Source organism: Elephantulus edwardii, unplaced genomic scaffold, assembly GCF_000299155.1.
Source record: "Elephantulus edwardii isolate Elephantulus edwardi_28Jun2011 unplaced genomic scaffold, EleEdw1.0 scaffold00302, whole genome shotgun sequence".
NCBI lineage: Eukaryota > Metazoa > Chordata > Mammalia > Macroscelidea > Macroscelididae > Elephantulus > Elephantulus edwardii.
In genome coordinates, this window is record NW_006400052.1 from 1,572,903 (window position 1) to 1,594,970 (window position 22,068).

The following is a 22,068-nucleotide window of genomic DNA, read 5'->3' on the forward strand; positions in this document are numbered from 1 at the left end:
GTGTGAGTTATGACAGTATGTGTTTCCGGTGTGTGATGGGGAGGGGTGTGTACATGTCTGTCTGTGCCTGTGTGTATATGCCTTTGTGGTTGTGTGTCTACACAGATGCATGTTTACATGGTGGAGGATTAGGGCTGAAACCATGGGGCCTGTTCCCCCCTCACCCAACTCCCCCTTCATGCAGACAGCCTAGGGGTTGTAGACGATCAAAGCCAGCTAGGCATGATGAGGGTGGCCTTGGGGTCCCCACCCTCCCCTCTCTGACAGTAGTCCCTCCTATGGCTCCTCAGGTCTGAACAAGACGTCCTCTTTCTCCTGTGAAGCCCATAACGACAAGGGAGTCACCACATCCCGCACAGCCACTATCAAAGGTGATGGAAGAGGGGCTGGGGAGTGTGAGGGGCTGACTGAGAGGTGGGGGCTGGAGCAGGGTGAGAGGCTCAGGAAAGAGTTCCCCAGGGTCATTCCCTTTTCTGATCTGCCCACAGTGCTCCCCCAGCAACCTCGAGACCTCCACCTAGTCTCCAGATGGCCCACGGAGCTGGAGGTGGCTTGGACCCCAGGCCTGAGCGGCATCTACCCCCTCACCCACTGCACCCTGCAGGTGAGATGCAAGCTTTTGTACACTTCACCTCAGCTCCTTTTCTACCCTCATTCATATCCCCTCCCTGGAGACGAGCCCTTCAGTCTCATTCATCTGTTGAGCAGCTACAGAGCCTCCAGTTAAGTTAGAAGGAGTTCATTCTCAATCTTACCTCTATCACTGGCTGGCTATGTGACCTTAGGCAGGTCACTCAACCTCTCTGGGCCTCAGTTCTTTCATCTGTACAATGGAAATAATGGTAGTACTTATCTGATCAGCCTGATGTGAGAATTCAGTGGGTGATTAAGTGAACTAATGAACTTAACATAGTATATTTTCATTAATGGGAATATATATATTAAAACAATATTGTGTTTTTAGTGAAAGTTTAGACAGCAAATTTGGTTCCCTTTGGGTGATCTCCACACATATTGTTCAAGTTACAGTAGCTACATTTTTCCCAATGTGTCAACATTTTCTTTGTTTCTGGTGGTGTTCATTTATGTTCCAGTACTCTAGTTTCCCTGCCCACGATCCACACATTGTTTCACAGTTGCTTTAGAGTAAATGTTGACATTGTGGTCTCGTATAGGTAGGTTTTGATGGAGTCCCACACTCATGGGTCATATTTTTCTTTTCATGGATCAGTCTGCTAGTTCATTGTGATATGATCTCAGTTCAAGGTTGAAATCATACTGGAGGAGTTAGAGAGTCCCAGTAGCTTCAACTAGTGCAGGAAGACAGGGCTTGTTAAAAGTTTGCGTTCTGGCCACTTTTCCCTCCCATTCTGTCAGAATCTGTGTTGTGACCTTGATAGGATCTGTTGGTAGCGGCAGTTGGACACTATCTAGTTTTTCTAGTCTCAAGGTAGATAAGGCTGTGGCCTGTGTTTTAGCCAAAATGGGAGCCCTGGGTCAGCAAGCGTCAGGTTTCCCTTGATCCCCACTCTGGGGGCCCATAGCCAGTGTGCTTCTTCCATCCCAAATCCAGTGTATCTACTTGTCCCTCCCCCTGCCCAGCACCCCCATCCAGCCCAGAACCCTCCACCTGCATCTCTCCCTTCCCAGATCCAACTCCTCTGCCTGAAGCTTCCCTGTCCTGCTGACACCCCACCTGTCCTCCCCTGTCCCCATGCAGACCCCTGTGCCCTCTCTTTCCCCTTTCCAGCCACTCAGCCTGTACCTCCCCAGCCTCCCCTTCCTGCCGGGACCCCTCTGACTTCTCCTCCATTCCTGCCCCAGCGCTTCCACTTTGTCTCTCCTGCTGTAGCCCCTGACCCCTCCATCCTGTACCTCTTTCATCTAGACCTGACCCCTTTGGATCATCCCTGTCTGGGGTTGTGTCAGCTGCCACTGGGGCCTCTGGGCCCCACAGCACAAAGTCAGACACAAAATATACTGATGGTTAAGAATACCTGACAACTAAGATGAGCTGGACTCGGACTCCTGCTGAGAAAATAAAACAAAAGTCACACAGATCTGTAAACACTCAGCCATGTTCAATTCTGAAGTTCTCAGCTTCTGGCAGTTAGAAAGGAGGGTGGGAGTGTTGTGGGTGGAACACAACCGCCTGTAATGGGAGATGATGATAATTAATAATGACCAACTTTTACGGAGTGTTAATTGTATGTGCTAGACCTTGTACCACCGTTTTGCTGCACCACATTGTGGCTCTGTGGGGAAGGGGCTATTTATACACCCATTTTCCAGTTATAGAAACCAAGGTGCAGAGTAGTTAAGCCACCTTCCCAAAGACACAGCCAGGATGTGGATGAGGTGGGCTTTGTACCCTCATCTCCCCAAATCCAGATAATGCTCCCAATTTCCTTAGAAGCCAGTTCAGACCAGTGCTTGGCTCAATAGGAGCTGCGGTGATGTTGTACACAGTGCGTTGGGCTGACTGAAAAACCACCAGTTCAAATTCACCAACTGTTCCATGGGAGAAGGATGAGGAAGTCGGCTTGTGCTAAGATTTGTTGTCATTGATGGTGTCATTGAGTCCGTTGTATCGCATGGCGACCCTGTGAGCAATACATCTGAACTTCGCTTCCCTGCGCCAGCCTCACCATCTCTGCCGTGCTCAGTCAGTCTGTCGTGCTGAGGGGTCTGCCTCTCTTTCTCTGAGCCCCCACCTCTCCCAGCATGATGTCTCTCCAGCCTCCCCCACCACTACCAGTTATCCCATCACAATATCTCTCCAGCCTCCCCCACTGCCACCAGCTGTCCCAGCACAATGTCTCTCCAGCCTCCCCCCGCAGCTATCCCATCATAGTGTCTCTCCAGTCTGCCCCCACCTCTCCCAGCATGATGTCTCTCCAGCCTCCCCTCAGCTCTCCCAGCATGATGTCTCTCCAGCCTCCCCCCCCCAGCTATCCCAGCACAATGTCTCTCCAGCCTCCACCACCACCACCAGCTATCCCAGCACAATGTCTCTCCAGCCTCCCCCACCGCCACCAGCTATCCCAGCACAGTGTCTCTCCAGCCTCGGAAACCTGATGGGAAGTTGCTGTGAGTTAGGATGGGCTCAAAGACAGTGGGTTTGGTTTTGGTTTCCATCTTTTGTGTAACTTTGAAGACTGGGGTTCAGTTTCACCCACCCTAGAAGGTTATCAACTGTTAATCTCCTTATTTCTTCTCAGATCAGGAACTGAGGCCCAGAGAGGGAAAGTGGCTGTGAAGGAGTGAGGCTGAGATTCCATCTCAGAGGTCAGGGCAGACATAGGACACCTCAAATGCCAGGGGTGGGGTCAGGCATCAGCTGCCCCCCACCCACATCCACCAAGTGTCCCCAGGAAAGCAGAAGTGTATCTTCTTCCCTTTCCAGGTCTCACTTCCTGCTGTGCACAGGCTGGGCTGGAGGGTCAAGGCCAGAGGGTCATAGCTCTCCCCTCAAAAAGAGAAGTGGGAGTGGGCCAGGGGGTGGACAGCTGTCTGCATCCATCTCCCCTCTGTCCCACCAGAGGTTCCCCTTTCCACTCGTCCCTGTGGGTCAGAGAGCAAGGATGGAGACAGCCTCAGCCCACTCCTGTCACCACCAGCTGCCTGTCTCCTCCCAAGATCTCATATTCTGACATCTCTTTGGTTCTCTCCCTCTATAAAATGAGGATGAGAAAAGAAATACTACATATAGAGTGGTGAGGAGAAATCAAAGAGCTCATCTGAAAACATGCTTGCTGTTGTACTTGGCACTTAAGAAATGCCAGCTGTTGATATATGACAGTGGGCAAACCAGCTTACCGGCTCTGTGTCATTGAACTTCAGACCAAACCCAAGCTCACTGCCGTCTGTTTCTAACTCATAATGACCCTCCATCAGGTTCCTGAGGCTGTAAATTGTTAAAGGAGGGAGCTGCCTGTCTTCCTCCCACAGAGCAGCTGGTGGGTTTGAACCACCAACCTTTCAGTTATCTGTGCAAAAAGAACACAGTACGTTAAAATCACGCCCTGCCAAACAGAGACTTTGAGCACTATTGTGAGAGACAGAAACTGAAACTCGGAGAAGCTAAGACATTTACAGAAGTAAGTAAGTGGGCAAACCAAACCTAAGACCTAAGGCATCTATCTGGCTTCAGAGCCCACAGCCTGAAGGAGTAAACTCCTCCCCAAAACACTGTGTGACAGTGCGGTTGAGACCTCCTCGGGGTGTGTGGTAGTGTGGTTGGGGGTCTCCCTGAGCTGTGTGGCCCTGGTGGCTTGTGGCACCAAACAGCAGGTCTGTGCCCTTCCACAGCGGCCAACAGCTGTGTTCCCAGCCACCGCTCCCTCCAAGCTGATAGCAGCATTCCTAGGGACCAAGAAGGAGTGCGAGCCTGTGCCTCGCGCGGGATTGCACAGAGTTTGACACGTGTTGCTGGGCAACCTCACACATGCACAAAATAATAAGGACAAACACTCAATATGCATAAGCACACCTCTCAACGCTGGCACACTTCCATCGAGTCCGCTCTGCGAAGCAGGGAGCCCCTGCCGGCATCCCACTTCACAGGTGAGCAAACTGAGGCTCTGGATTTGAACCCAGACGCCAGCATCCACGAACTGTAGCTCGAAGCCAGTCCTGCACGTGCCTCTTTGGACAAAAAAAAAAATACCCAAGTCACTGTCATTGGTTCAATCCGGACTACAGGTGACCTTCCATTGTTTTTCTGTGGCTCTTGAATCTTTGTGAGAGATTTCCCAACTTACTCTTGAAGAGTCCAGTGTGGATTTGAACCATAGCCTCACACAGTCTATGCTGTTATTGTTGCAATTGTTGTTCTACAATATTGTTATCCATCTACTCAAATGGATATTTTCACCAGCTGGAGACACACAAAACAGAGCTCAAGTCACTCCTTCGTGCATGACAAAGTGGTGACCTCAGGCACCTGACTCCATCTCTCCAGGCCTCCGTGTCCTTACCTTGTACGATGCGGACAACCACCGTGCCTACCTCAAGCACTGACAGGAGGGCCAGAGGAGTTCCGATTTATACAGGCCTTACATGGGCCCCCAGCCAGTGTTTGCTAGGTTTTCCCTTTTTTTTCCATTGAGATAGAACATGTAAAGCCTACTCAACGCTGTGTGTCCACCTAGACTGCCTGGCAAGTGTATTCTCTCAGGTAGGAGGCCTAGTGGTGTGGTGGTTAAACGGCTGGTGCTAACTGAAAAGTCAGCGGCCCGAACCCACGAGCTGCTCTGAGGGAGGATGAGGCAATGGGCTTCTGTAAAGATTTGCAGCCCTGGAAGCCCCGTGGGGCGGTGTCACTCTTGTTCCATAGAGTCACTTTGAGTCAGAATTTGACTTGGAGACACTGAGGCCACGGCTCTTTGATGCTCTGTTGTCAGCGGTTGCTCTTGCCTGGGGCTGGAGGGCGTGTACAGTCTGGTGTGTACTTTTATTTATGTTCATTGTCATGGCCGCTATTATCATGATCCTTGAAAAGATCTTTGATGCTGGTTTTGTGCCTGGCAGCTCTTCCGCATAACTGCAGTGCCTTCATTCTCGGAACCACCCTGTACAGCATTCATTCCCATTTTCCAGATGAGGAAACTAAGGCTCAGAGAGCAAAAGAATGTTGCCAGAAGCGGCCTTTTGAAAGTGGTGATGAGGCCATATCTGTGCAGCTGTGTGGGTCCCCATCATCCCAGTCTGGTGCTGGGATGTGTCCACACACCCACAGACGGTAGCATCATAGGGGCCAGCTGTGCGGTACCTTGAGTGACTGTGTGGCTGTGCCCACCTCACCCTCTTCCCTCTCCCCAGGCTGTGCTCTCCGACGACTGGCCTGGCTGGAACGATTGGATTGGCATGTGGGATGGAGAACCTGGCTCCCCAGAAAAACCCCTCACATTGCAAGCCTCTGTGCCCCCCCACCGACTTCGCCTGGCTGGCCTCCACCATCACACCCCTTATTACACCCGGGTATCATGTGCCAGCAGCCAGGGCTCCTCTCCCTGGACCCACTGGCTCCTTGTGGAGACCTCAGAGGGAGGTAAGAAGGGCTGGCAGGGAGAAGCCACTCACTGCCCTGTTGGACCTTTCTGTCACAGCCCCACCCCCAGCATCCTGTGGTCACTGTCTCCTCGCCTCCCAGCTCCCACCTGCCCTCTCCTGTCTCCCCCTCTCCACTCTCAGCTCCTGTGGAGATGTGGGGGCTGAGGGGAGCCTGCATACATATGTCCTCCGGGTGTCTTTTGTATCCTGCCCTCCTCCTTCCTGGGAACTTGGAAGGGGGTCAAGAAGAAGTAAGGCTACCAGCTTCCTCCCCCTCTTCCCTGGTCTCCAGTGCCTCTGAGCCCTCCAGAGAACGTTAGCGCCATGAGGAATGGAAGCCAGGCCTTTGTACGTTGGCAGGAGCCAAGGGCACCCTTGCAGGGCACCCTGTTAGGGTACCGGCTGGCCTATCGAGGCCAGGACACCCCTGAGGTGGGTGCTGCTCACGGGCTTGGGGCAGAGTGGCTAAGCGAGGTGGGCGATGGGGAGGGGCAGCTGGCAGCCAGCCGCGGCTGCTTGTACAGGCTGGGAAGTGCGCAATCCCAGTGATGCCCAAGGAGGCATGTTCTGGGGAAAGTGATATTCACATGCTGGGAAAGCCAGGCCTCGTGGGAAGACGTTAGGGCGTGGCGACTCCTGAATCATTATGAAAGGGTTTTCTTCTTCCCGTAGACTTATAGATTCGGAAAGGAGCCCTGGTGATGCAATGATTAAGCACTCAGCTGCTAACCAAAAGACTGGCAGTTCAAACCCACCATGGTTTCCTTGAGGGAAAAGACATGGCTATCTCTGCTCCTGTAATGAATGACTGCAGCCTAAGAAAGCCTGTCATTTGAGGGGGTTGCCTCTACTCTTATCAGACAGGGTCTTCATGCGTTAGAATCAACCCAGCAGCACCCAACAACATATATCTGGAATCTCTAGATGGTACCATTAAAATGCTTGGCTACTGACAAGAAGGTGGGTGGTTCAAATCCACCTAGATATGTTTCAAAAGAAAAGTTTACCAATCTGCTTCCTCCCCCCTCCACTCCCCCCAAAAAAATCAGTCTGTGAAAACTCTGTGAAAGACAGTTCAACTCTGACAACCATGGGTTTGCCATGAGTCAAAACTGCTCCACGCCAGCTGCATAGACTTAGCTATTTACCGTATTACAGTAAACAGTCGCTTAGCTCCCTCTCCTCATTGCCATGAAGGTCCTGTCTGGGCTGGTGGCAGTCCCAAGGGTGGAGTCATAGGAGTTAAAAGATTAGTGAGATTAAGGTGAAAAGTTAGTCAACAAACTTTTGTTAAATCCACAACAGTATGGTGGAGGTTGGGAAGGGAGAAAAGTGCAACAATGAATGAAGGGAAATCCAAAGTCTCTGTAAACTTTCATTAAAATTAATTTAAAAAGGGAAAAAATCCACAGCACTACTGTGTGCCGAGCACTGTTCCAGGTGGGGACACAGCACAAGATGAAATAAAGGTCCTACTTTTGTGGAGTTGATATTGTAGTGAGTGTGAGGTTGGGGAAATGGAAATGAAAGACTATGCAAGAGAGGAGAGGTGAAGGGGAGGAAGGCAGAGGAGATGGAGGCTGGGGAGGTGAGAAAGCTTGAGAGGAAGGGATGAAGCGCTGAGGGAGAGGGTGAGGCCTCAAAGGTTTGAGAGCTGAGGCTCTGAAGTTCCCTCTGGACCTCCTAGGTGCTCATGGACGTCGGCCTGAAGCAAGAGGTGATTCTGGAGCTTCGAGGGGAAGGGACTGTGTCCAACCTGAAAGTGTCCGTGGCAGCCTACACCGCTGCTGGGGACGGGCCCTGGAGTGTCCCTGTGACCCTGGAGCAGTGGCGCCCAGGTAACTCTGAAGCCATCATCAGCCCCCAAGGACCATGTCTCTCTCCGTGACCCCTAGTTCACTGCATGTACTTTTTAGGCTCTGTTCCTACACCTGAACCTGAGAGCCTCCGTCACTCCCTCAGCTGTGTCCCATTGGTCTTTCTCTCTCTGAGTGTGTCTTCCCTCTGTCCTTTATCCCCACAGGGCAAGGACAGCCAATCCATCAGCTGGGTAAGGGTGTTTGCACCTCTATTTCTTCCTCTCTCCCCTCAGCATCTAGTGAGGGCCTCATCAGCACACTATACTCCTTGCATATCCCTCATGTGGTCCTTCAACTCATCCCTCTACACCTCTACTTCTTGCATTTCCATGGTCCTTGGTGGAGGTGCCTAGAAAGACCCAGGATATCGTAGAAACTCAGTGAATGGTGGGGGGCTAGGCAGATGAGTCAATGGGCTGGTAGATGAATGAATGGATGGGTGGATGGGTACATGGATGGATAGGTGGGTGGATGGATGGACAATTGGGCAAACAGATGGATGAGAGGATGGGTAGCTGGGTGGGTAAATTCATTTAATGGTTGTGTGGATGGGTGGGCTTTCCTCACCCATTTCTTTCTTCCTCTTGAATGTTTTTTTCAACCACTCTAAAGCACTTGTCCTACATACATCTAACTTTCCAAGCACTGTCATGGCCCCTTCTTTTTAAGTCCATCCACTATTAACTATTCTTCACCTCCCTTCCCACACTTCTTTGCTTAATTTTTCCACAAACATCCCACCTTCCTTTCACATTCAACCTGTTATAATAATCCCTTACTCCTCACACCTCTCCCAACCCCACTGCACGTCCACACTCTCTGTCCCTTAGTCAGAAACTGTACACTTTTTACAGGTTCACCATACACCATACACCCACCACACATATGAGAGCTCTGGTGGGTGAGTGGTAAGGAATTGCACTGCCAACACAAAGGCTTGTGGTTTGAATCCCGCAGCTTTCAGTCCAAACTATCCATATTCTACAACTTTCCTTGCACACTCCTTCCACATTATTCCCTAGCTCCTGTGGGCCATCAGCCGTCCCATTCTCTTCACACACTCAGCAGATTCCAATTCTTTATTCTTTACACAAGCACTCTTTTTTGCACTACCACCACTCCCATTCATCCAGTACTTGTCACCAGCTCTTCCTATATATTTATGACATGCCCTCTGCAAACTCCTCTCACACCAGCTGCATGCTCACGAATCTCACTCCTTGTGTGTGAAATCCCTTGAACGCTGCTGAGAACGCCTTTCCCAACTCCGCCAGCACGCCCCCTGCGTGTTCTGTGCCCGTGGCATCCCTTCCCACTCTTGATTTTCTCTCATTCCGTGGCACTCCTTCCACAGCCACCACACAGTCCTCAGAGTACCCTCCCTCATTTGTGTCATGAGCTTCATACTTTGCACTCAACTCTCATTGCTCACACTTCATGTTCTCATCTTAAATTGCAAGCATCGCCGTCCCCTCAGCATCCCAGTCTTCTCACATCCAGGTTCACTCTCCTTGCACAATCATGACACATATCACACACACACACACACACACACACACACACACGCACGCACTCCTGTCCTATGTCATGTACTCACACTGTCCCACACCCATCCAGCCTGCCTGCCATGACTCCCCATTCCACATCATCGCACACCCCTCAAATGTCCACCCCGCTCTTAGCTCCTCCTCCCTACAGGTTTCATGCTCCTTCACGTTCACGCGCTGACGTAACAGTCACTGCTTTCACAGTCAGTCCTCGGTATCCTCAGATATGCAGATGTGCCCATCCCACAACCCATTAAACATGCCCATGCCTATTCTCCAGCCTCTTGTCTCTCCAACGTCATACTGTTGGGGCTCAGGGACCTAGATCTGAAACCTCAGCCATGACCTGTCCCCCATCCCCCCTGACAGTGAGCGAGCCCCCAACCCCTGCCTTCTCATGGCCCTGGTGGTATGTACTGCTGGGAGCAGTTGTGACCGCTGCCTGTGTCCTCTTCTTGGCTCTGTTCCTCATCCACCGCCGGAAGAAGGAGACCCGCTATGGGTGAGTTGGAACCATGCAGGGTGATGTGGAGTAGGGTGGAGAGACAAAGCAGAGAGAACAATGAGCTGGATGGTGTGGGTGAGGTGACCAAGCGCCCTTATGAGGGAAGGACCTGGAGAACAAATGGAACATAGAAAGTTATATGGTTGGCAAATGCCAGAGGAGAGAGAGTAAGTAGGGCCTGTGGTTGGAATGGTGCTCAATTTTACTGCTGGGGGATAGAAGGGCCCATATGATTCTTTCCTACTCTCACCTTCCCCTCATTTCCCCCAGGGAGGTGTTTGAACCAACAGTGGAGAGAGGTGAACTAGTGGTCAGATACCGCGTCCGCAAGTCTTACAGTCGCCGGACCACTGAAGCTACTTGTAAGTGAACCCTGTGCCTCCCAATCTAGGTCTGGGGGTAAGGAGTACAGAGACTTGAGCCTTCAGGGCCTCTTTAGAAGCATGAGCCAGAAAATTCCGAAGGCTTTGCGTGCTAGAATCTTAGGATTGCAGACTCTAAGCATAACAGAATTGGAATAACAGAATTGTGGGCATAACAGATCTCAGGAACTAAACCCCAGAGTCGAGAGAATATAAGAATGAGGTAGCAACGATGATGAGCTGGTGAAAATGAGGACAAGGAGATGGTGATGTCAGAGGATGATGATGTGATCGGAGAGGACAAGACAAGGTGATGGTCCTAACATGATAGGAGGGTGAAGTAATGATGCAATTGATGATGAGGTGATGTCGAGATGGTAACGGAAACGTTGATGTGATAGAGATGATGCTCTGAATGCGATGATGAGGTGATGATGGCAAGATGATGATGATGATGATGATGATGATGATGATGGTGATGATGTGATGGGTCAATGGTGACAGTGAGAATCTTGACAATTACAGAATCTTAGAACTGTAGGTTCTATTTATGTCAGAGAGTTGTAGAGTCATGGAACATCCCCGCTAAGGAGGAAACTCAGAGGCCACCCAGTCAAAGCTCATTTTCCCAACAATGGAAACAAAAATCAGGAAAGAAGAGAGAGCGTTAGGTCTCTTTATAACACACAGGGAGAAGGCTGCTGGGGCCCTGGGGAGAAGTTTGGAAAGGGGAGGGGAAAGATGTTTGAGAGAAAGAAGACTAAGCAGGAGGTCAGAGCGATCTAAGGGGATAACACACAGCAGTCGTTCTCAAAGTGCATTCCCTGGGGTCCCAAGGCCTTTGCAAGGGGTCCACAAGGACAACACTATTTTCATAATAATATGAAGATGTTATTTGACCTTTTCATTTTCATTCTCTTATGAGTGTTTAGTGGAGTTTTCAGTTTTCCAGATACGCCTTCATATGGGATGATGTCATCATTCTGGTGGTTGAAGGATCATGTGTTTGTGTATTCTTGTGATTTAAAAAAATTCTCCATTTGAATTTTGAATAGAGCAAATATCTATCCACCTCTCCACCTAGCTCACACAAACGGCAGCTCTTTATGTCTCTCAGTAATTTTAAGAATGTAGAGGGGACCCAAGGCCAACAAGTTTTAGAACTGTTGCTATACAGCAGTGGGAATGGATGGCTTACGAATCCATGGCAACAACCTTGCATTACATAGACAGAATATTAAGTGAAAGAAATCAGACATAAAGAAAACATACGATGTGGTTCCACTTTAATAACATTCAAAAAAGATAAAACAACGGTAGAGAAGGCATGAAGTTGATTGCCTGCCCAGGATAGCAGGCTAGGGTCCCTTTTTGACCTGGGTGTTGGTTCAACAGCTGTGTGTGGTTGTGAAAATCCACTGAGGTACTCGCTTGTACTTCATGCATATTGTACTGGTATAAAAAAAGTTAAGTACTTTTAGAGACTAGTACAGTAGGCACTGGGAGTTCTGGCAGCCTAGTAACAAGAAGCTGCGGCATGCGGTTCAAGGCCACCAGTTGCTCCGCGGGAGAAAGATGAGCAATCTCTTCCCGTGCGGTTAACTGTGTCAGCTATGGGTCGGCTCCGACTCTATGGTACACAACAACAACAACAACAACAGTGGGCGCTGGCCAATCAGGGGACCCAAAGGAGCAAGATTTTGTGAAGATTTTGTGAAGGGGGAAGGCTCAGGGGGTTCAGAGGAGGAGCTCAGGTGCTCAAGACAGTGGCTATTTTTTGAACCAATGCAAAAGTATTTCAATATTTTAACAATGGGTACACCCCATTGTTGTTGAGTGTCAACACTGCTCCATGGCTCTGTCCGCTGCCACCCTCCATGCAGTGAACAGCCTGGGCATTAGTGAAGAGCTGAAGGAGAAGCTACGTGATGTGATGGTGGACAGGCATAAGGTGGCCCTGGGGAAGACCCTGGGAGAAGGTGAGTCCCCCCAATGATGTTCCCTCCCACTACACACACACCCCTCGGACCTTGAGGCCCTTCACTTGTCCTCCACCACAATCACACACACACGCACACACATACACACACACACACACAAATGCAGTCCTTTGGGGACCCTGAGATCTATGAGTCCCTCTCGTCCTCCACAGGAGAGTTTGGAGCCGTGATGGAAGGTCAACTCAACCAGGATGACTCTGTCCTCAAGGTGGCTGTAAAGACGATGAAGAGTGAGTCAGTGCATGCATGCACGGCCGTGGTGGACCCCCTCCCTTAACCCCGCCTCTCCCTTACATTGTAAGGAGGTTGTTGTTAGATGCCCTTGAGTCAGTTCAGGCTCCACGTGGCCCTGGGCCCTGTGAATAATTGGGTCTTGCCCCACACTGTGCTGGTCTCACCATCTCTGACACACTGACATCTCTGAGCCCCTTGTAACAGTCACAGTGTCAATCCATCTTGTTGAGAATCTCCCTCTCTTTCACTGACCCTCCACCTTCCCAAGCATGATGTCCTTTTCCAATGGCTGGCCCTTCCTAACAACAGCCCTAAAATATGTGAGGTGAAGTTTCACCGTTTTTGCCTGTAAGGAAAACCCTGGCTGCACTTTCCCCAAGAGTAAGGAAGTAGGAGAGCAGAAGTGTTAATAGAGCCTCAACTGAAGGGATTTAGCATAGGAAGCTTAGCAGAAAAGTGTAGGAAGAAATGAAGGGCAGAAAAAGAAGGTGGTGTTACCGGAACACACAGGCCAGGGACCTCTGGCGGAATTTGAGACAGTGGAGTTGGGAGCTACCCTAGGAGAGCTAGAAGCACTGAACGAACACAGTCACTGCCAAGGCGGTAGTGGAAAGAGAAAAGGTGACATAGAAATACGCTGCTTGTCCTTTCTTCCTATCTATCTATTTGCCAATTTCCCAGCAAGAACCCAGTAAGGAAGAAGCCTGGGAAGTAGAGTTTTCAGCTCTGCCACCGCCACCATGATATGTAGCAAAGCAGGCAGAGCACCCCTGCCTTCACCACTTACCACCTCTGAGATCTTAAACTCTCTCTCTCCCTAAGCCTCTTTCTGAGGGAGAAAAAAAGCTCCTTCTAGGGAAAGCGATCATAGTGTTCCATCTTTGTAGGCCTGTTATGAGGCAAAATACTGGAGGTGACGTACGATGCAGGCTATTATTGTGGATCTCAGCTGATGGCCTAGTGGTAAGGAGCAGTGCTTCCAACTCAAAAGCACACAGTTCAAATCCACCAGCTTCTTTGCAGGAGAAAGAAGGGTGAGCTCCTTCTCCATAATTTACTACCTCTGAAAACCCACTGGAGGGTGACTATGAGTCAATTCCAACTCGCTGGCACACAACAACAGCCAGAAGGCAGGATGCCAACCAGAGTGATATACAGCACAAGAAGTCCAGAGCCTAGTCCTGTTCACACAGGGAAAGAGAAGCAGGCAGGGGCAGGCTGTGATTAGAAGTGAGGACGGAATGAGCCCAGGAAATAAAATCTTGAGCTAGGGAATCGTCATCTTCTCATCCTTTCTTGAGCACCTTCTGTGACCAGGTAATGTTCTCCATCTAGGTCTGTGCAACTTTGGGAAGTCACTTTGCCCCTGTGAACCACAGTGTCCTGATCTGTAAGACCCAAAAGCAAGCTCATTGCTATTGAGTCAATTCTGACTCCTAGCAACCCCATGGACAGAGTAGAACGACCCCATTGGTTTCCAGATGAAGATAAAGCTGTCATCTTTACAGAAGTTGACTGCACTCTCTTGGGGCTGCTGGTTCAAACTGTCAAGCAGTTAAGTGCTTAAGCACTGTGTTACCAGAGCTCCATAAAAGGCGATGATAATGGTCCTATCATGCAGGGGTGTTGGGAATATGCTGAGGAGCAATCTAGGAAAGGGACCTCAGAGCTAGAGGGCTTGGGTTTGAATTCTGTCTGTTCTATGCTGTGTGTAGTTAGGGAGCTCTGGTGGTCTCGTCTGCAGGGCATAGCGAGGCCACACGGCTCTGAGGCCACACAGCTCCGGTGCTCAGAAGCCACCAGCCACTCTGTGGGAGAAAGTCGGGCAGGCTCCTCCCACACAGACTCAGAAACCCAGTGGAGAGTCCACTCTGAGTCGCTTCTCTCTTGGTGGTCTTTGAGGGTTTTTTAATCTGAGTGTACCCTTAACCAGTTACCTTAACCTTCCCATGCCTTCATTTCCTTACCTGTAAAAAGAGGATAATAAATGTAGCTGCTCAGAGAATGGGTCAGTTGATAGATACAAAACATTGCATATGTCACCTTAGCCTTCAGTGACATTTGATGAAGATGAAGGAGGAAGAGAGCAAATTCCTCTCTCTTCCCTTAGCCTTTCTCACCTCCTCTCCTCCTTGACAGTTGCCATCTGCACAAGGTCTGAGCTGGAGGATTTCCTGAGTGAAGCTGTCTGCATGAAGGAGTTCGACCACCCCAACGTCATGAGGCTCATTGGTGAGTTGTTTCTGTTGGGTGTTCTTGGAACCTACCCATAGCGGACCCCTTCAGTGGGTTTTCAGAGGCTTTAAATCACAGGGGAGGAGATTGCCCATCCTAAGGGGAGAGAGGGCCAGATTGGTCCATAGAGGCAAGACCAGAGAGGACACCCACCGCTCCTTGCAGCGCTGGGAACACCAACCCTGCAGGTCTCCTGATCCCTCCTCCCACCAGGATCAGCAAACTCCTCCCTCTTACTCTCTCCCAGCCTGGAATGTAACCTCTGACCTTTCCCAGAAATAGCTGAGGTCCCCAGGAGGGCTCCGGAAACATCCCTGGGAACTGCCTGGAAATGATTTTTCTGAAGCTCCGTCCTCACCCCCTCCGCCTCCCCCACACGGAGGAAGGATTTTAGAGGGAGGGGGACAGGGAGCTGGGGTCTAGCTGGGAGAGTAGCTTGGGTTTCTAGTGGGTTGGGTTGGGTTGGGTTGGGTTGCTGATGCAGACTGACTGGAGACCTGGGGGGTCTCAGGCGTCTGTTTCCAGGGCTCTGAACGAGAGGGCTTCCCAGCTCCTGTGGTCATCTTGCCGTTCATGAAACACGGAGACCTCCACAGCTTCCTCCTCTATTCGCGGCTTGGGGACCAGCCAGTGGTGAGGGGTGTTTCCCAGCCCAGGCTTCATTAACTGGGCACCGACTCAGACCCTGGGAAGACCAATGTCACAAAGAGCTTGCTCTCTGGAAGCTCACCTTCTGGCAGCCCAGGCAGTTCACACACCAATCAGCGGGATGATTCTAGGGCTGAGAAAGACACAGAGGGCTGATTAAGTCTGATGGCAGGACACCAGGCAGTTTTTCTGGGTGGCCAGGGAAGACGCCACTGAGGAGGAGACCTTGAAGGCCCAGCTGTGGAGGAAAGGGAGACAAAGGCGAAGGAGTAATCCTAGCGGAGAGAACAGAGGAGCAAAAGCTCGAGGTTTGATAAGGGGCAGAAAGGAGCCTTCTGGCTGAAAATGACTTGGGATGTATGCCAAAGGCAAGAAGGTGCGAGAAAAAGTCAGAGAGGGAGGCAGGAAGCCATTGCACAGTGACAAGCGGCTCAGCTGCTGCTATCAAAAGGCTGACGGCTCAAGTCCACCCAGAGGCACCTTGGAAGAAAGTCCAGGAACAACTTCCACAAAATCACCCATGAAACGACCCTGTGGCGCTCGTTTCTGCTCTGGCATACACACCATGAGTTGGAATTGACTCAACAATAAAGTCTTATTTTGTCCAGTTTTCAAAGTCATGGGATGGGCTCCATTTTCTTTTCAGAGGCAGGGCAAGCCATTGCAGAGCAGGGCACATAGGAAGGGAAGGAGAAAGAGGGGAGGTTGTGTCTCAGGGTCTGTGCTGATGTCCATTCCTCCCGCCCCAAATCCCACCCCACCCCCCGGCCCCCACAGTTCCTACCCACTCAGATGCTGGTGAAGTTCATGGCAGACATCGCCAGTGGCATGGAGTACCTGAGCACCAAGAGATTCATACACCGGGACCTGGCCGCCCGGAACTGCATGTGAGTGAGAAGCCTCCCCCACCAGGGGTCCCATCACCCAGAGGAACCCCCACTCTCCTTCCTGGGATGGGAGGACCAGAACTCAGGACTGGGAAAGCATGTCAACACAGAATCAAGGAAGACTTCCTGGAGGAAGTGGGTTCCACGTGAAATCGTAAAGATTTGTATTTGGATGTTATCTTAGTTCCCTGGGTCTTCAGGATAGCATAAGCGGGGCTTTATGAATAGAAAATGTTCTCCTGAGTCAGGAAACTAGAAGTCCAGATTCAAGGCACTAGCTCTGAGGGAGACACTCGTCACTTCCAGTTTGTCTTTCTTGGCTCCTCGGCCATCAACCTATGACATCAGTTTTCCCATCTGTGCTGGTAGTGTATTGCTTAAAGCACTTGGCTGCTGATTGAAAGTTTGGTAGTTTACAGCCACCAGCTGCTCCACAGGAGGAATGTCGCAGCCCGATTCATTCTGTTTTTTCAGTCACTTGTTTTGTTGGACAATGACTCAGGGTAACAGAAGAATTGATGCTTTTAGGTTGTGGTGTTGGTGAAGAGTCCTGACTGTATCCTATGAACTGTAAAAACAAGTATGTCTTAGAGAAAGTGCAACAAGCATGCTCCTAGAGGCAAGGATGATGAAACTTTGTCTTACACACCTTGGTCATGTTGTCAAAAGGAGCCAGTCCTTGGGAAAACATCATGGTTGGTAAGGTGGAGGGTCAGCGAAGGAGAGGAAGGTCCTCAACAAGACGGATTCACACAGGGACTGTAATATTGGGCTCAAGGCTATCTGGGATGATGAGGATGCTATCCACAGGGCTGCTGTGGGCTGTGGTCGGCTCGACAGCACCTGACATTTCTTTCATTGAAGCAGCAGCTCTGGTGGTGTAGTGTGTGGGGTGCGGCTAGCCAAATCCCTGCTTATTGCGACAGCTAGAATCTTCCACAGCTCTGTGGAGGAAAGATGGGGAGCCTCCTCCCCCTAAATTTAGTCAGAAGCCATCTAGAGGGTCACTGTGAGTCAGAACCAACTCAGCAACAGTGACTTTGAATTTTCAATTAAAAAATTTTATCCTGGTGAAATATAGGAAGCCAAACATTTCAACCACTTACGCTTGTATTATTAGCGTTACCTATATTCATCACAGGGGATGGTGAAGAGATTGAGATTGTTCACAGCTTTAGTTTGCTTGGCTCCACAGGCAACACTCTTGGCACCAGTAGCCAGGAAATTAAAAGACGTATTGCCATGGGAAAGTCTGCTGTAAGGGACTTTTCCAAAGTACTGAAGAGCAATGGTGTCTCTCCGGAGACTAAGGTGTACCTGATACAGGCCATGGTCTTTGCAATCACTTGTTATGCATCAGAGAGTTGGACAATGACTAGGGATGATAGAAGGCGAATTGATGCCTTTGAGCTGTGGTGCTGGAGAAGAGTATTGAGTGTACAATGGACTGCTAGGAAAACAAACAGATTCTTCTTGGAGAGGGTTAAACCGGGCTGCTCCTTGGAGGCAAGGATTCTGAGGCTTCGTCTGACATACTTTGGACATGTTGTAAGGAGGGACGTTATGCTTGGGAGAGTGGAGGGACAGCACAGGAGGGGAAGGCCCTCTATGAGGTGGATTGATTCAGTGACTGGGGTAATCGGGATGGGTGTATCGGAAACAGTGCGATTGGCACAGGATAGAGCAGAGTTTAGGGCTGTTATAATAGTGTCGCTATGAGTCGCAAGCAACTCGACGGCACATAACAACAACAACAACATTTTCATCAGGTTGTGCAACGACTACCATGATCCATTTTCATCACTCTCAAATACTCTGTCACTTAAGCAAAATCCTTCTACTCGCCCTTGTTGTTGTTGTTAGGTGCCCTTGAGTCAGAACCAGCTCCCTGCTGACCCTCCGGTAGGTTTTCAGGGACTGTAAATGACACAGGAGGAGACGCCCATCTTTCTTCCTCACAGCAGCTAGTGGATTTGAACCACGTGCCTTCAGGTCCACAGAGTAACTCCTTACCCCTAGGCCACCAGGGCTCCCTCCTCACCCCAGATAACCACTGGATAATAAGCAGAACAGGGGTTTCTATTCCTTGGCCTATTCTTGAGAGTCACACGTGTGGAACTGCACAAAGAGCCCGAGTGGGGACATGTGTGATGTTTTAGGCTGCTGGTCAAAAAGTCAGCAGTTAGAATCCACCTGCCACTCACTCCATCAGAGGAAGCTGGGGTGTCTGCTCCAGCTGAGATTTACAGCCTCAGAGACCCAGTGCAGGACCACTTGGAGGTGGAATTGATTCCCTGGAAGTAGGGTCAGTTTGGTTTTAGGAATTACACAATATCATCCTTTTGTTTTCATGTTACATGTATCTCCAAGATGTCTTTTGTAGCTAGCTTTTCCCTTGATTCAGGATCTAATCAAGGGTCCCATTTTGTATTTAGTTGTTTTGTCCATTAAAAAAAAAAAAACAAAACACACACACCAAACCCCACAACAGCCTACCAAACTCGGTGGCTCTTTATCCCACTCAGGAGGAGACTGCCCACATTCCGCCTTGCACAGCAGCTAGCAGATTTGAACTGCTGACCTTCTGGGTAACAGGTCACTGTGTAAGGCACTTTCTCACCAGGGCTCACTGTTACGTCCATTTCCTCAATCTCTTTGTTGTCTTCAAGTTTGAACCAACTCATAGTTGACTTTTGTCTTTCTCGTGGAGCAGCTGGTGGGCCGGAGCTGCCAGAGGCGTGGCCTTCCGGGTTAACAGCAAGATTCCTATGTAGCGTGGTCATTGTTGTTGTTCTTGTGTGTCTGAACCAACCCAGAGCCGACCCTCCAGCCATTCAATCACATGGGAGAAGACTGCCTACCTTTCTCTGTGCAGCAGTGGAAACTTTGAGCTGGTGGTGCAGCTCCTCACCACTAGGCCACCAGCACTCCCTTAAGTCTCTTTAGTCCCCTTTAATCCAGGATAGGCTCCACCACCTTTTTTTGCATTTTTATGGCATATTCTTTTAAATAGGGTAGCTTAGTTTCCTGCAGGGGATCCCCATTCACAATATATCCATGCTTGTGCCTTGTTCCTCTGTCCCCTGTGAACTGAAAGATAGATCTAACAGCTTGGATAGATTCCGGTCAACATGGAAATTCCTTTCTTTTTGTTAATTTAGACTGATGCCTGCCAAAATCTTAATGTAACAGTGATACAAGCCCCCATTGTGCATCTGCAGAGTTTTTGCTAAATTGTTACAATATTCCTTCCCACTTGGCAGCTGCCCCACTACCCCACGTGCTCCCCTCCTATCACCCTAGATCCCTTGGCATTTCCCCTGGAACCCTTCAGCCTGCTCTGGACCCAGCAGTTAAAGACGTCAAACTATTTCCTTCTCCCACCCTGGACTGGAGTAAGGGTTGAGGAGATAGATCCCCATCCCACGTGGCCAGAATCAGTTCCCATAGTATGTTTTGGTTTTCAGAAGTGTATTGCCAGACATTTCTTCCGGGACACCTCCAAGTGAACTCAAACCTTCAACTTTGCGGCGAGCAGTTGAGTGCTTTTTACCATTGCATCCCTCAGGGACTACAGTTAAAGGGCGACCCCTGGCCGATCAAGGACTGCCGGTTCGATTCGGAATGGTCATTACCCTAGCCTTTTAGCCCAGCTTGTGGTTGTTAAGTCCCATCAAGTTGACTGCGACTCATAGCCAGGCCGTGAGTAACATATCTGAACCTCATGCTGTCCTGCACCAGCCTCCCGTGTCTGGTATGTTTGAGCGCATTGTTACAGTCACTGTGTCAATCTATCTTTTGAGGGTCTTCCTTCCACCCTTCACCTTTCCTAGGACAACACGGTCAACGTGTGCGAGGCCACGCGTCACTGTCCTTGCCTCTAAGGAGCACCCTGGCTCCGCTTCCTCCAAGACGGACTCAACACTTCTTTTAACAGACCATGAGATACTCACTCAGTGCTGCTGTCCAACACCACAAGTCATCCTTATTCATTGTCTAACTTTCAGATGCAGAGGAAGTAACTGAATAGTGTCCTGGCTAAAAATCATCAATTCTTAGGACAATAGAGTCCCAGTAAATCAGAGTCAAGAATCAAGGAATCTTCTCTTTATAGAATGCATAAAAAACCAGCAAAGGCAATCTATGCTGTTAGAAAATGAGGACGATGGTTGATCTTGGGGAGGTGGTTACTGGAAGAGGGCCGGGATAGGGAGCATTTGCTAACATATTTCTTTATATCTAATACTTTAAAACATTGGCGTATATTAGCTGTATACTAAAATAGTACATTAGCTGTACACTAAAATACAGCCACCATTTGTCTGTAGTAATGTGGTGGTTTGCACGCTGCTGTGATGCTAAAAGCTTTGCCGCTTGTATTTCAAATACTGGCAAATTCCCCCGGCTTATCTCCCTAGTAGCCTGGAGTTTCCACTAAGATATGTTCATCGTCATCCCACTGCCTTCCAGCCAACTCCAACCAAGGGGAAGCTCCAGAGGCCGTGCATCTTAACAGCAAGAGACTGCCTCATCTTTCTCAGACCACAGATGGGCCTCAAACTGCTGACCTTTCCATGAGCAGTTCAACACTTAATCCATTATCCCAGCAAGGCTCCTTGTTAATCATCACAGCAGCTTTCAAGCTCCCCAGGCAGGAGACAGCTGTACATGAGGTGGAATGACTGGGAATTGAACCCAGGTCCCAGAGGAAGCTGCCAACAAGCCACCCCTTTCTTGGTCAGATAAATGCAGTCATGTAGTGTGTACTCTTAAATTTCTCTTTTACCAAAACAGCAAGAAGTGAAGCAGCTTTCTCCCCCAAGGGTGGAATGGGGTGAGACATATTCCAAGCTCCAAGCTGGACGGCTGGGGCTCGAGAGCTAAGGTGGGCTTCCTGGTGGGGGTGGCCACCCCATGACCCTGCTCTTTCTCCCAATTCTGACAAGGCTGAACGAGAACATGTCCGTGTGTGTGGCGGATTTTGGGCTCTCCAAGAAGATCTACAATGGGGACTACTACCGCCAAGGACGCATTGCAAAGATGCCGGTCAAGTGGATCGCCATTGAGAGCCTGGCCGACCGCGTCTACACCAGCAAAAGCGACGTGGTGCGTGTGCCTCCAATGGGACGCTAGATTCCCACAGGCAGGAGCATAGCCTGCTCCTCTGATGCCGCATCCAGACTACCGTGGATGCCAGCTCTACCTCGGGTGCCCGCACCACCATGAATGCTGGCTTCGCCCGGGGTGCCCGCACCACCATGGATGGTGGCTCTGCCTGGGGTGCCCGATTCACCCTGGATGCTGGCTCCTTCCAGGGTGCCCGCACCACCTTGGATGCTGGCTCCGCCCGGGGTCTCCGCCCCACCGTGGATGCTGGCTCCGCCCGGGGTCTCCGCTCCACCGTGGATACTGGCTCCGTCCGGGGTCTCCACTCCACCATGGATAGGGGCTCTCTGCCCGGAGTCTCCGCTCCACTTTGGATGCTGGCTCCTCCCGGGGTCTCTGCTCCACCGTGGATGGGGGCTCTCCGCCCGGGGTGTGCACTCCACCGTGGATGGGGGCTCTCCGCCCGGAGTGTCCACTCCACCGTGGATGCTGGCGCCTCCCGGGGTCTCTGCTCCACCGTGGATGGGGGCTCTCCGCCCGGAGTGTCCACTCCACCGTGGATGGGGGCTCTCCGCCCGGGGTCTCTGCTCCACCGTGGATGCTGGCTCTGCCCAGGGTGTCCACTCCACCG

General features: G+C 50.5%; 1 protein-coding gene across 2 annotated transcripts in view; it reads left to right on the plus strand.

The window, feature by feature from the left end:
• AXL (AXL receptor tyrosine kinase) overlaps positions 1–22,068 on the plus strand; it is a 35,030-nt gene that overhangs the window by 9,588 nt on the left and 3,374 nt on the right. Inside the window, exons 5-18 of one of the 2 annotated variants that reach the window (XM_006900912.1) lie at positions 291–371; positions 489–604; positions 5,824–6,052; positions 6,347–6,486; positions 7,742–7,892; positions 8,078–8,104; positions 9,830–9,962; positions 10,236–10,327; positions 12,211–12,306; positions 12,480–12,557; positions 14,701–14,793; positions 15,308–15,429; positions 16,222–16,331; positions 21,278–21,437. In XM_006900912.1, coding sequence (XP_006900974.1) covers positions 291–371; positions 489–604; positions 5,824–6,052; positions 6,347–6,486; positions 7,742–7,892; positions 8,078–8,104; positions 9,830–9,962; positions 10,236–10,327; positions 12,211–12,306; positions 12,480–12,557; positions 14,701–14,793; positions 15,308–15,429; positions 16,222–16,331; positions 21,278–21,437 — 1,628 coding nt within the window. The remainder of the gene's footprint in view (positions 1–290; positions 372–488; positions 605–5,823; positions 6,053–6,346; positions 6,487–7,741; positions 7,893–8,077; positions 8,105–9,829; positions 9,963–10,235; positions 10,328–12,210; positions 12,307–12,479; positions 12,558–14,700; positions 14,794–15,307; positions 15,430–16,221; positions 16,332–21,277; positions 21,438–22,068) is intronic. The other variant, XM_006900913.1, reaches the window with a different exon arrangement.